Genomic DNA, 13,794 nt, shown 5'->3' with positions numbered 1-13,794 from the left:
CCGACATTTTACAGATAAGGAAATAGAGAACCAGGGAGACGTTAAAGGACTTGCTGGATGTCACGTGATTAGTCAGTGGCTAATCAATCAACCAATCAATCAGTAAATATTTAATAAGCATCTCTTATGTGCCAGGCACTGTGCTAAGTGCTGGGGATGTAAAAAGAGACAAAAGACAGTCCCTGCCCCCCAAGGAGCTTACAATCTAATGGATTGTAATAGATGGCCAAACTGGGATAAGAACTTAGGTGTCCTGACTTCTGATGTATCGATTTCTCCACTCAACATCCTGCTTCCCTTAGGTACTTGACATTTGTCAAGTTGATTTAAATATAGTATGTGATGGAGATATGTACTTCTGGAGCCTTTTGCCTTGTTTTCCTAGGAATCAAATTTCCTTTACCCAGGAATCAAAATTAGAGATCATTGCAAGTCAGTCCCATTCAGCTAGATAGGGGTTTGAATAAAGGAGGCAATTCAAGTTTATTTTAAAAAGAATATTTTCTCCTCTGTAAGTCCCAAGGATTTAATTGACAAGGAACAACGGCTAGTGTGCCAGAGAAATACAGGTACTGTCAGTCTGAAGTACTAGGACCAGAACAGGGCCTGAAGAAGCTGGCAAATTGGTCTCTCATTAAGGAAAAAGCTGAAGAGACTGAGGTGTCTAAAAATTGCCCCTTGGTACTTCTAGGATTCCAGTTTGAAGGTGTTTGGGTTTTTAAAAAAAATCACCATAGTTTTTTTTTTTGCTTCCTAGTGAAACCCTCAACAATTACTGCCAGCCCTGAAAAAAAGCTAAAAACTTCCCATTGAACAAAAATACCCACATGTCCTGTATACCTCTGTACTTCCAAGTGCTATTTAGTCTCTTTAAAAAAGGTGGTTGAAATATTGGTTGAATATTATTGGTTGAAAACTATATCTGCAAATGGATTTGCCATTGTTCTTCATGTTCAGAGATTGCACTAATACTGACAGTATTTTTTCCAGTTCCATCACGGCAGAATGGAGGCTTGAGTTATGAATGATGGGGATGTTTTTAGTGGCACTATCCTCATTCTCTCCCCTGTATCCCTGAAGAATAGAAGCCACCACAACCACTAAAGAATGAAAGGCAATGAGGATGAGGATGAAGAGATAGTTGTCGATGCTGCTGCTAACCTTTCACAAGGATGGTCCTGGCCTTAGCCCATTCTGCTCTCCCATCTGACGTCAGCAGACCAATCGGTGGTAACCTTTCTTCCTCATTGTCAGCCATTTTGACTATCTTTCGTAATTGAGTGAACAGATCCCCCTCACTGAGGCGACGGAAATTAATGACCACATCCAAGACAAAGAACTGTGGGGGAAACAGGTCAAACATTTCAACTCATGGAAACTGAGCTTCAACTGAGACCCCAAGGCACCAGGCTCTCACTTAATTCTGAGGGAGGGTCCCACAGGAGAAGGAATCTTTGTGACTCAACTTTCCATGAGCTCTGTAGGTGTAGCTTTTGGTAGTTCCCAGTAGACTGTGATTCAAATCTAGCACTAAAACCGTTGGGTGTCCTAGTTTCCAAATTGCCATCAAGTCAGAGAAGGGGATGTAGACTGAATTTGGCTACATGAAAACTTGTTTTCTAGACCCAAATCTTACAAAACTTTTATAGTTTTACCCTTATGGAGCCATGAACACTCGAGGGTCTTTGAATTGTGTAAGACCTTATTCCAGAGCACACACATTACTGCTAACTTCCTCTACACATTGGGGAATTCTCAGTTCAGGATGTGGTTCCAAATTTCTTTAACAGCTTGTCTTATTTATTTGATACTTCTACTTCTCATGATCAGATAAGCATCAAGGTCTTGTTTTCCTAAACTGATGAATTAAAATGAAGTTGTGAAGCATGCTCCAAGAAACACTTTTTTCTAAATAAAGCAATGGAGGACTAGTAGGGACTGAAAAAGCCGTGCTGTAGAGTTACACAATTGGGCAATGCACAAGATTTTGTTGGGAGTCCCTGAATTAGATATGGGAGGTGTATCTTTGTGAGGCGTGGAGATTCTAAAATGTAGCTTTGGTTATCACTGCTAATTTAATTAACAGTCCTCACAACAGGACATCACCCAGCATTCTCTTTTTCAAATGTCGCCCATGTCCTCTTGTTCTGTCTTTAGTGAAGCTGCAGAAGTACAGATTGGTGAACATTCTCTACCTCCTGACTCTCTAGAAATATGAAGATAGTTCTTAGATTGTAAGAAGCAACATAGTTTAGTGGCAAGAGAATAACGGGATTAAGAGTCAGGAGACCTGGACTCTAATCTTCACTAAGTGATCTTGGTCTGTGTCTATCTCCTTAGGCATTGTAGCAAAGACGTTGTAGCAAATGAAACCAACCTACCTGATTGTTACAAGCCACAATAATATGCTCTGGTTCAGGCATGATACTGCTTGTCTGGGCCACAAGAGTATCTTTGGTATGTCCTGGAAGACGGTAGGAAGAGAAGAGGCCATAGTATTGCTTCATGCAGAGAGGCTGGCCAGATAGCTGTCCTCTGGCACAGTCAATAGGTATGGAATGGCTAGACAGGGAGAAAGGAAAGAAGAGGAGGAAGTCAGGGAGGGAAAGGGAGAGAATGAATCTTGTACTAGATGAGACAAAGTACATCAAGAATCATAGCTTCTTTATAGTATCAAATGGATAGCTCAATTCCCTTATTCCAATTTATGTGTCATTCCTGAATTTATCCAACAGTAGAAATGATTTTGGAGGGGGCCACAGCAGCCATCTACACAAATGAATGGTTACCAGTGATTTGTCATGGAAATCTTCATGTAAAGAGGTAGAAATATATATATGTGTGTGTGTGTGTGTGTGTGTGTGTGTGTGTGTGTGTGTGTGTGTGTACACATATGTATGTGTATATACACACATGTCTGAAGATAGGGCAGGTGGGCTAGAAAGGGTGTGTGTAGGTGTGTCAGTCTGACGTGTAGTGTAAGGCTTACACTTAGAATGCTACAATGGTCTAGGTGGGATCTCTGTCTTTTTACTGAAGGTTGTCCTCAGATCGCTTTCTCTTCCCTTTCTTTTACCTTAGTAGGAGGTTTAAGAAGTGAGTCAGATCCACAAGAGTTAACATTGTTTTGCCACCTCCTATCCCAATAGTCACCAACTTGCTATGTCTGTGGTCACTATTGCCCTGATGCCCTAGAAAAAATTGAAGGACTCCCTACATATCTGTTGAATCACACATCCCCACTGAACCCAGTTTTCATATTCTTTACTAACTGAGAATAAAATGCAGTTAGAACTTACATGCTCTTGTCCTCTGCCACTGTGGCCCCAGCTCTGTGGTTTCTCATCTCTCCTTGACAGTTAATTCTACAAATCCTATGATTGACTGTTGGCATTTCTCCCCCTACCATACTTGTAGGATGGGAGGAGGGGTATGTAGAATGAAAAATGGCCCCAAATTGTGAAGAAGGGGAAATTTATATTCTGAGAAGTGTATCCTTTGTGACTTTTTATCTTCCCATTTGGGGTCCCACTTGCTGCTAGCCCCAAGGTGCCTAGTCTCCTCATGTTGCCCCTTTCATGCTTATTGGCCCTTCCATTCCCACATCAGCACCTCCATTTGCTCTAGACATAGTCTATTCCTTTTCCACATTGATGCTCACCGTACTAAGTTCTATCACCTTACCAGCTTGCCACATGACTGGTTCACTAATCTTCTATAGAGAAATGTGGATTGAGGTGTTAATGATTGAAGTCTGAAATGGTTTCGGTCTTCCTTTTCTAGGGTAGATATTTTAAACTGTAGAGGGGAGTGCTTAATCTATCAGGTTAGATTTCAGACATAATGAGAAGCCATTACAATAACTGGAGAAAATTTTTTTTGGGCTGGGGACTTTTGCTCTTCAAGTCTCTGATTCTGTCTGTGGCCTTTTCAGTTGAGCTACCTTGTCTAGTAGAGCAAAAGGATATGAGGCTATCTGGTACAGTGGAGAAAGTGCTAGATCTGGGTTTGAATCCTACCTCTAAGATCCACTCATTGTGTGAGCATGGGCATATCATTTAACCTCTATGAGACTGAGAAATTCTATGAAATATTAATTAAAACCCTGGCACTACCAACAACACATGTTGTTGGGTCGAATGTTCTTTATAAACTTACAAGTGCTATAGATAAATAAGCTGTTATTTTTATAAACTCTGCCATTTTGGGGAAACAAGGAGACCACTCAATGCAGCCTAGCTCCTTCCTGTTCTTTTACCGCCTGGTGACTCATTTCTCTGTAGGGAAACTCTCTGCTATCACATAGCTGGGCTTAGCCTTTCCATATTTCCCCAGACTACTTACCTGTCCAGTAAGTTTTTGTAGTCAAGCACTCCAGAGATGAGGTTGGCTGTAAACCTAAAAGAGAAGGACACTAGAAGTCATCAGAGACTGCCATGCCAGGGGAGCCCTACTATGGTCTCTCAAGGTAGGAAGTGGTACTTGAGGTTGTTCTTTACAATAAGCTAGTGATTCTAAAAGGTAAGATGAGGAAAGAATGTATTGTGCAAAGGCACAGATGGGGAGATGGAATGCCATTTATGAGGTACCCCAAAAGTCCAGTCTGTCCGAATGTCTGGTGGAACCAAGATTTATATCTAGTCACCTTGGATCCTCACTTACATTAATTTTACTGTACAGTATTGTGCTCTCTCAGCTCCTGCCCCTCAGCTTGGCACTCCATGACCTCCCACCCCTCTATGCCCCAACCACAAAAAAAAAAAAACCCTTGCAAGTGAAAGTAGAGAAACAGACCATGAAGAGACTGCCACCATTGCCACCAGCGCCAGACTGGGGCTTGGCTTGAGACCTCCAGCAGTGAGAGAGGAGACCTTTGCCTCACTCCACCCACCCACCTGCATGTCCTTCCCACGTACCTGTCTTTCATCAATCTGCATTTGGGTACCCCCTGTCTGTCTCCAGCCCTCTCCTGTCTGTGTCTGGCCCAGATGTGTCTGCCCCTGAAACGTTTTTCCTGTCAGTTCTGCTTTCCTCCTCCTGTTTTCATGTCTCTGTCCCTAACCTCTACATTGTCCTTGAACCGTGTGTTGACCCTTTCTCTCCATGGGTGCAAAACCCCCTTTCTGCCTCTCTCTCTCCCTTGCCTACATCAGGTGGGCAGATTCATATGAGTAGGTCTGCCACTTACAGTGAGAACCATCTGTGTAAGTTTCACTTCTATATGGAAGGTGGATTGGAAAGGGGAGAGATGAGTTAGGGAAGCCAACTAGGAGGCCAATCCAAGAAAGAGGACCTGAATGAGAACAATTATAGTGTGACTGGAGAGAGGGGGGGGATGTAAGAAATACTATGGAGGTAGAATTGTTGAGACTTGGCAACTGATTGGATATGTGGGATAAGGGAGGGAGGAGGAGTCATCAAGGATGACTTCAAGGTTGTACTCTGAAAGGCAGAGGCTATGTCAATTTCACAGTAATCTGGCTAATACAATCAGAATAGATGCAGCCCTGATGGATAATTCTGACCATAACATGAGATCTTAGAATCTGTGTTGATCAGCTTGGCTATCGATGCCGGTATAATTAACTAAGTACAAACTGTAGAATTCATTTTGTGACAACGAAGGAAGGATATTACAGTGAGGACTAGGGAGGTGGGATTGGCGGCAAACAGAGATAAAGAACAGATAAAAAGTGTTAAAATTGTTTCTTGTTCCTCTGGCTGCCTCCCCCTTTTAGTCAGTATAGTAAGTGAATCGCTAATTAACTTATTAAATTGTGAAATGGGGCAGGCACACCCAGTTTTTTAGGTACTTGCAAGAAAAGACTATGACAGCATTGGGGAAATGAGGCTGCAATCACACTTTAATAAGGCACAAAGGATGTAGAGAGAAAGAGTACGGAAAATATAGAGACAAACAGTGAAAAGGGATACAGAAACAGACAGTCTAGGGATGGGAAGAGGGTGGTGGAGGATGGTAGGCAATGTGGGAACAGGAGGGGTTGGGGAGAGGCACAGAGAGTCATTCACTCAATCTTAACTTCCTACTATTACTACTTTATACTGGCTACTTATAACCTTATATAATATGTTAAAATTATGTCTTATTCTGGTCCCCTTGACTCTCCCCCTCCCCTTCTAGTCACTATAAGAAGTTATGATATAAAGTAACAATAGCAGGAAGTAAGATTTCAAAGGAACCCAGAACAGCCAAAGATCAAAGAAGCATAATTTTCAAATTGTATCATATATTAACCAAAAATCACATCCTAGTATTACGTGCTAAATCAGGAGAATCCATCTACAATTTGCTGTTAGGGACTTTTGGTCTTATGCCATTTAAATCTCAGATAAGTCCCAGGCATCCACAGTGAGACCAGCAGAACACCAAATGTCTGGTGGAACCAAGATTTATATCCAGTCAGCTTGGGTGCACACCTGGACTATGACAGTAGCTTCCTTGTTAGCATCCCTACCTCTGGTTTCCTTTAACTCATTCTGCACATCACCACCAGGTCAATCTTCCCAGATTTTTGTCATGTCATTCTCTTGCTCAAAAACCTTGCAATGGTACCTTCATACATGCAATACAAATTCCTTAGACTGGTATTCAAGGGCTTTTGAAATCGAAATGCTTGCATCATATTGCTTGCACCTAAGATGGTGAGAATAGATGATCCATAATCTTTGCTTCCTCAAGCAAGCTGCAACACTCCTAGAAGTCTCGAAGAGCCCTTTGGTCCTCCCTTCCTGGAACTTCAAAAGCCTAGTGCTCAAATTTCTTAAGCCTTGCTTCCTCAATCAAATAATTCATGTATAACTAGAAGAGACGACTCCTAGGAATCACTAAACACCAAAGTTCAACTTTTATCTTGAGCTTGGGGACAATTAGTACTTCAAGTCTTCTCTTTCTCTCACTTTCTTTAGCTCTTCTAAGGGAGCATGCCACAATAATTCACCTCCTGTTGTACTGGCTTCCCTAGCCAGGCAGCCAGTTTTACCATGTGCTTAGATGACATTATCTTCCTAATCACCCTGACTCCTTGTTAGTCACATTCTGACCCTAGTCTCCATTCTTCCCTTTGGAATTCCCATTCTATTATCCACAACCTAACTTATGCCACTGAGCTTTTTAGCCTTCATCCCTTCAACTTCCTGCTCTATTATAAGCGGGGCTCTGCCCCAAAGCCACTGTATGCCTGGAAAACATAGCTCTTCACGGCCCATTTCATAGAATGAATTTTGTTTTTATATATAAGGCAAACATTTATTGAATTCAATCATAATATTTATGCACAATACAATAATCTACACTTTTTAAAGCTGAAAGAGTACATCCCTAAAAGATATATGGTCAAAAGTTATGAGCAGGCAATTTTCAAAGGAAGAAATTCAGATTATTAACAACCATATGAAAAATGTTCTAAATCACTGGTAATTAGAGATATGCAAATTAAAACAACTCTAAAGTTCCACCTCATACCCATTAGATTGGCCAAGGTGACAAAAAAGGAAACTGACAATTGTTTCTGAGGGACTTCAAAAAAATAAATATACTAATGCACCATTGCTGGAGCTTTGAATTGGTCTAGGTATTCTGGAAAACAGTTTGGTTCTATGATCCCAGAATCATGGAACTGTGCAATTTGACTCAACAATACTATTCCTATATGCACAAGAGAAAAAGATCTTATATTTACAAAATTATTTATAGCAGCTCTTTTTTACTGATAAAGAAATAGAACCTAAGGTGTGCCCATCAATTGGGAAATGGTCAAACACTGTGGTATGTACATATAATGGAATATTATTTTATCATAAAAAATGATGAAGAGATACTTGCAGAGAAATCTGGGAAGACATATGAATTGAGGCAGACTGAAATGAGCAGAAGCAGGGGAAGAATTTATACAATAACAACATTGAAAAGAAAAGCAACTTTGAAAGCCCTAAGAACTCTGATCACAATCATTCTGGAAAGCAATTTGGAATTATACCCAAAGGGCAATAAAACTGTGCATACACTTTGATCCAGCAATACCATTACTAGGCCTGTATCCCAAAGAGATTTATCAAAGGGGGGGGAAGGGAAGGACTTATTTGTGTAAAAATATTTATAGTAGCTCTTTTTTGTGGAGGCAGAGAATTAGAAATTGAGAGGATGCTTATCAATTGGGAATTGGCTGAACAAGTTGTGGTATATGACTGTCATGGAATACTATTGTATTATAAGAAACGACAAGCAGGCTGATTTCAGAAAAACCTGGAAAGACTTATATGACCTGATACAAACAGAGTGAAGTGAACAGAATCAGAAGAACATTGTACACAGTAACAGCAATATTATGCAATGATCAGGGGTGAATGGCAGCTTTCTCAGCAATATTCCAAAGGAATTCTAATTCCAAAGGACTCACGATAAAAAAATGCTATCCACATCTAGAGAAAGAACTGATGGAGTCTGAATGCAGATTGAAACATCCTATTTTTCACTTTATTTTTTTCATGTTTTTTTTTCTTTTGGCCTGTGTCTTCTTTCACAACATGAGTCATGTGGAAATATGTTTTGCATGATTGCACATGTATAACCTATATCAAATTGCTTACTGTGTCAGGGAGGGGTGAGATGAGAGAGGATGGGAGAAAATTTAGAACTCAAAAATTTTTTTAAATGAATGTCAAAAATTGTATTTACATGTAATTGGGGAGAATAAAATATTATTTTTAAAAAAAGAATCTCAGGGGGCAGCTAGATGGCTCAGTGGATAGAGCTCCGGCCTTGGAGTCAGGAGGACCTGAGTTCAAATCCTGCCTCAGACCCATAACACTTACTAGCTGTGTGACTCTGGGCAAGTCACTTAACCCCAATTGCCTCACCAAAAACAAAACAAAAACCTCATAGCACTTGGTCAAGCCACACAGTAAAAATCTGACTCAAAAAGGAAAAAAAAAACTCTGATCAATGTAATTGCCAACCATGGTTCCAGAGAACTGAAGAAGCAAGCTATATACTTCCTGACAAAGGTGATGGACTCAGGATGCAGAATGATCCATGCATTTTTTGACATGATCATTTTGGGAATTTGTCTTACTTGATCATACACATTGATTGCCCAAGTTTTCTTTTTCTCTGGTGAGGCAACTGGGGTTAAGTGACTTGCCCAGAGTCACACAGCTAGTAAGTGTTATGTGTCTGAGGCCCGATTTGAACTCAGGTTCTCCTGAATCCAGGGCCAGTGCTCTATCCACTGTACCACCTAGCTGCCCCTTCTTTTTCTTTTTTCAAATAAAGATGGATGGGAAAGAGAGAAAGGCTAGGGAAAGAGTCCTTTTCCCCTCCCCCCTAAAAAAATGAGAACAGAAGAGAGACCAAAAGGAGTCACAGTCAAAACAGCTTTGAAAGTTACATGTTGGATTTATTTTATATTTGTTAAGTTCAGAATAATTAACTAGAAAGAACATTACACAATTAAATAAAAACATGATACAATTTTTTTGGGGGGAGATATGATGTAACTAACACATCGCTGACAACTCTCTCCACTCCTCCTTTCACTGCCCACTATTCACAGGGTTTCTACCACATCTACACCTCTCTTTTGTGACCCATGAAATGTCATACTCCTAACTTTTTCAGTCAATCAAGAGGTAATCATTACTAATCACTAGGGTTAGTTCCTCTACCTGTGTTCTTGATTGCATTCCTTCCTTCCCACTTCATGGGAAACATACTTCAACAACCATCCCTCCTTTCTCATGTATCTTCAATGACTTCCTCACCACTGGCCTCTTCCCTTCTATTTATAAACATGCTCAACTCTCTCCCAATCCTACCCGTTCAACTGTTGTATCATTTCTTTCCTCTTCCCTACTCCTTCACTGATAACTTCCCCAGATGAGGTCTTTTTCTTAAAAGGTTGCCCAAGTCTCCTCCCTGAGACTTCTGATTATGAACACTGGCACAGGGAAGTTGTACTCGGATAAATCAACTTGGCATTCTCTCCTTCCCCTGCTATGGCCAAGCAAACCTCTTTTTGTTAACTGTTAGTTGGACTATGAGTCTCATTTTGTTCCAATTTTGAACTTGAACTGCTTAACTGGGTATTATACCTAATACTGCCACCTCTTCACTACCCACTCCCTCATCACCCTCTTCCAATTGAACTTCTACCTCACCCCCTACTCTACCCAAACTGTTCTCTCCTATGTCTTTAAAGAATTACTAGTCTTTTTCAGTCCCCTTCTTTCTAGACCTCTCTGTAGCATTCAGTACTGCTAACCACTTCTTTCTTCTGGATACTCTTTCTTCCTTCTGATTCTGAAACACCCACTGTCTCCTAGCTCTTACCTTGCCTTCATAATACTGCTTTTCTTCCTCCTTCACTGGCTTTGCATCTCTTCATTTAGATGTTCCCTCAAGAGACTATTCTTGGCCTTCTGTTTTAACTCTACATCTCTTCCTTGGCAATTTCACTCATACCTGTGGCTTCAATGGCCACCTCTATGCAAATGACTTCCAAATCTGTATCTCCAGATCTGATCTATCTTCTAAGCTCCATCCATGTATCTCCAATTTTCTTCAGGAATCTCTACCTGGGGCAACTAGGTGGCACAGTGGATAGAGCCCTGGCCCTAAAGTCAGGAGGACCTGAATTCAAATCTGGCCTCAGACCAAACACTTGACACTTACTAGCTGTGTGACCCTGGGGAAGTCACTTATCCCCAATTTCCTTAAAAAACCTTCTAATGGGCCCTTTTTTCTGCCTCCACTCTCTCTTCTTGCCAATCCAAACCTTATGCCACTGCCAGAATATTCTTTCTTCCACATAGGTTTGGTGATAGCACATGTCTGCTCAAAATATTCTGTGGCTCCCTTAGCACATGTTAGATAAAATTGGGAAAGGACAAAGAAAGGGACAGTGAAGACAAGCAATAATTATTCTAAGTCCTGCCCCATTCTACAGCTGGAAAACAGGTAATAAAGTTTAAATAATTGCCTAATGTGAAACTAAGAGTAAGATCCAATGAAGTGTGCTGATTCTTGGTGTTCTTTCCATTGTGATACATGGGTACCTGGCAAAGTAAATCAAACAGCAAATCTCTCCATGGTTCTGGTGGGGAATTTCTTCCAGGATGCAATTCAGGGACATAGAAGTTCTATCTTTAAATAACCTATAATTTATAAAAGCAGTCTGAGATGAAAAGGAACACTGGGCCTGAGATATATCAACTGCAAACCTTAAAACAAAACTGCAGAAGAATGGATTAAGCTCAGATTTCCCAAGCAACTTTCCTCCCTTATGAGGTAGCAAAAGGCTTTCTGTCTGAAAGATATATTACTAAGAAGGTGGCATTATTTCTTGGAATTCCCATCTTGATGCAAATAAAAAATAGCAACTATGAGGAGTTTAATAGGTTTTCTTCCTTGGCATTTCCAATTATGTGTTCATTATCTATGCCAGAACTACTTGACCTGGGGTGCACAGACTCCCAAGGGTTCTGTGAGATTTCAGGACTCTATGAACTTGGATAGTAGAAAGAAATTACATCTTTATTTTTGGATCTTTAAAAGCTTATTTTTTTCAATGAACAAAAATCTATTTCCTCTCCCTCTCAATGCTTCCTTCATTAAAAAAGAAAAACAAAACCCTTAGAACAAATATGCGCCTTTATTTTCACTAGCTTCTAACAGAAAACTAAGCATTTCCTTCAATTATGAATTGTAGAAAGACACGGTCCATAGGCTTCATCGGACTGCTAAAAGGGTCTAGAACACACACACACACACACACACACACACACACACACACGCACAACAGATTAAGAACCACCGATGTGTGTATATGAAGGTATGTGTGCATATGTATGTATATGTGTCTGTGTATACATGTGGGTATGTCAATATAAATATAGATATAAAATGTTAAAGACATTCCAGATCATTAACCTTGGCATTCTCTTAGCATGGAGATGTCCAGACAAAGATGCTGGACTCTTGTCATAGTGTAGAATGTTGGACTAGGTATCCTGTAAAGTCCTTTTTATCTGTAAAATCTAATGTTTATTTAGTTCCTAGGGATATATTAAAATAGTCTGTATGGTTAGAAACTAAAAGGAAATAGAGAGGTCAGGGGTGGGGTATGACAAGCCTGTTGATGTCTGCCCAACCCCTAATTACCACTAGGGACTAGGCAAATGTCAGGCTGGTCACACTCCCTCTCTGTGTTCAAGGGAGGCTGCTGGATAGATCCAGGAAGGGCCTTCAGTGTGAATGCAAAATAGCCTTTCCTATAGGACCAGGGGCATAATAATGGGAAACAGGAGAAGGCTAACAGAACCTTAGCTTGCTGCGCATGCAAAACATTTAAATTTTACATTTTTTAAAAAAGGCTTTTGTTTTGAATCCTTTCAAAAAAGTGATGACGACCTGGTTTTGCATTACCCAGCCTCTAGGAAGCTGGGAAGGCAACAACAGAGGGAAAACAAAAAAATCTGCTAATTGACCCACATTTTTTAAAGAGGGAAGATGAAAAATAGAATGCCAGAGAACATATGTCAAAATGCTTTTTGTTGTCTTTATTTTCCTTAGAGGAAGAACTGCAGCTTGATTGTATATTGAGAAAAATATCTTATTGGATGCAGTTCTGAGACTCGTTCAAAAATCATTCTGTCAAACATTTTCTATTATTTCCTAGATTTTTCTTGGTTCTTCTTCTGTTGCCAACATCCAAGTTACCACTATCTCCCCCTGTTCTTAATCTCTGTTGGCTCATAGAACACACATCTTTGTGCTGCCCAGATCAGACACCATGATGTGGAGGTTTTAGTTCTCCTTCGAACTTCTGCCTTGGGGTCCCATGTGCTGATTGTTGTCTCATTATCTCAGTCAGGCTCCAGCCACACTCAACATCACTCCCTAACTTTGACCATCTTATAAATAAACCACCCAGTCACCTTGCCATTACTGCATATAAACTTCCTTTTCAGATCCCTTCAGGTGTGGAACCCTGTTCAAATCAGCTCTGCCATCATTCCTGGAAGAGAGTTGTCAATCTGCTTTGCCATGGCTTTGCTCGCCATCCACGTAACTTTCATAGCGAAAGTGTACCTCTCATCACCACTCCCCCATGTATATGGTCTTCCCTTATTAGAATGTAAGGCCATTGAGAGCAGGGAATGGCCTTGCTTTTATACTTGTATTCCCACAAGCTTTATGTGGAACACTGTGCTTAGCACACAGTGCTTAATAAATGTTTTCATTTATTCATTCAATCACTTGTGATTCATCTGCTGCAGCAAATACAGTTTGTGTCTTTCCCCACCACAACACAGAGTCCCAGGAAAATTAAACACAAATAGAGTGGAGTGGAGAGGAAGTGTATGTTCTATTTTTAAGGCCCACTTCCAGATTAATTTTGCCCATGGCCCACTACAGTGCCCTACACATAATGGTGTGATTGTGTAGTCATTTTAGTTTTTGTGTCCAGCTCTCGTTTGGCTTTTTGGTTTTTTGTTTTGTTTTTTCCAAATACTGGAGTATCTTGCCATTTCCTTCTCCAGCTCATTTTACAGATGAAGAAACTGAGGCAAACAGGGTTAAATGACTTGCCCAGGGTCAAATAGGTAGTAAGTGTATGAGGCTGGATTTGAACTCATAAAGATGAGTCTTCCTGATTTCAAACCCAGTGGTCTATCCACTGTACCACCTAACTGCCTGCCCATAATGGTTCAATAAACTTTTATTATCTTTCTGAGCCTTATTTTCCTTATCTATAAAACAAGAATAATATGATA

At 40.5% G+C, this 13,794-nt stretch overlaps 1 protein-coding gene across 1 annotated transcript in view; it reads right to left on the bottom strand.

Annotated features, from left to right (window-relative positions):
• The window catches only part of CHAT (choline O-acetyltransferase), a 101,021-nt gene that overhangs the window by 61,996 nt on the left and 25,231 nt on the right, over positions 1 to 13,794 (bottom strand). Inside the window, exons 5-7 of the mRNA XM_020996744.1 lie at positions 4,345 to 4,398; positions 2,382 to 2,562; positions 1,162 to 1,339 (exon numbers count right to left, since the gene is read on the bottom strand). Of these exons, the coding sequence (XP_020852403.1) occupies positions 1,162 to 1,339; positions 2,382 to 2,562; positions 4,345 to 4,398 (413 nt within the window). The remainder of the gene's footprint in view (positions 1 to 1,161; positions 1,340 to 2,381; positions 2,563 to 4,344; positions 4,399 to 13,794) is intronic.

Source organism: Phascolarctos cinereus, unplaced genomic scaffold (assembly GCF_003287225.1).
Source record: "Phascolarctos cinereus isolate Bilbo 61053 unplaced genomic scaffold, phaCin_HiC Scaffold_3;HRSCAF=262, whole genome shotgun sequence".
Classification (NCBI taxonomy): Eukaryota; Metazoa; Chordata; class Mammalia; order Diprotodontia; family Phascolarctidae; genus Phascolarctos; species Phascolarctos cinereus.
The sequence above is the reverse complement of the archived record's forward strand: the minus strand, read 5'-3'. Positions and strand labels throughout refer to the sequence as shown.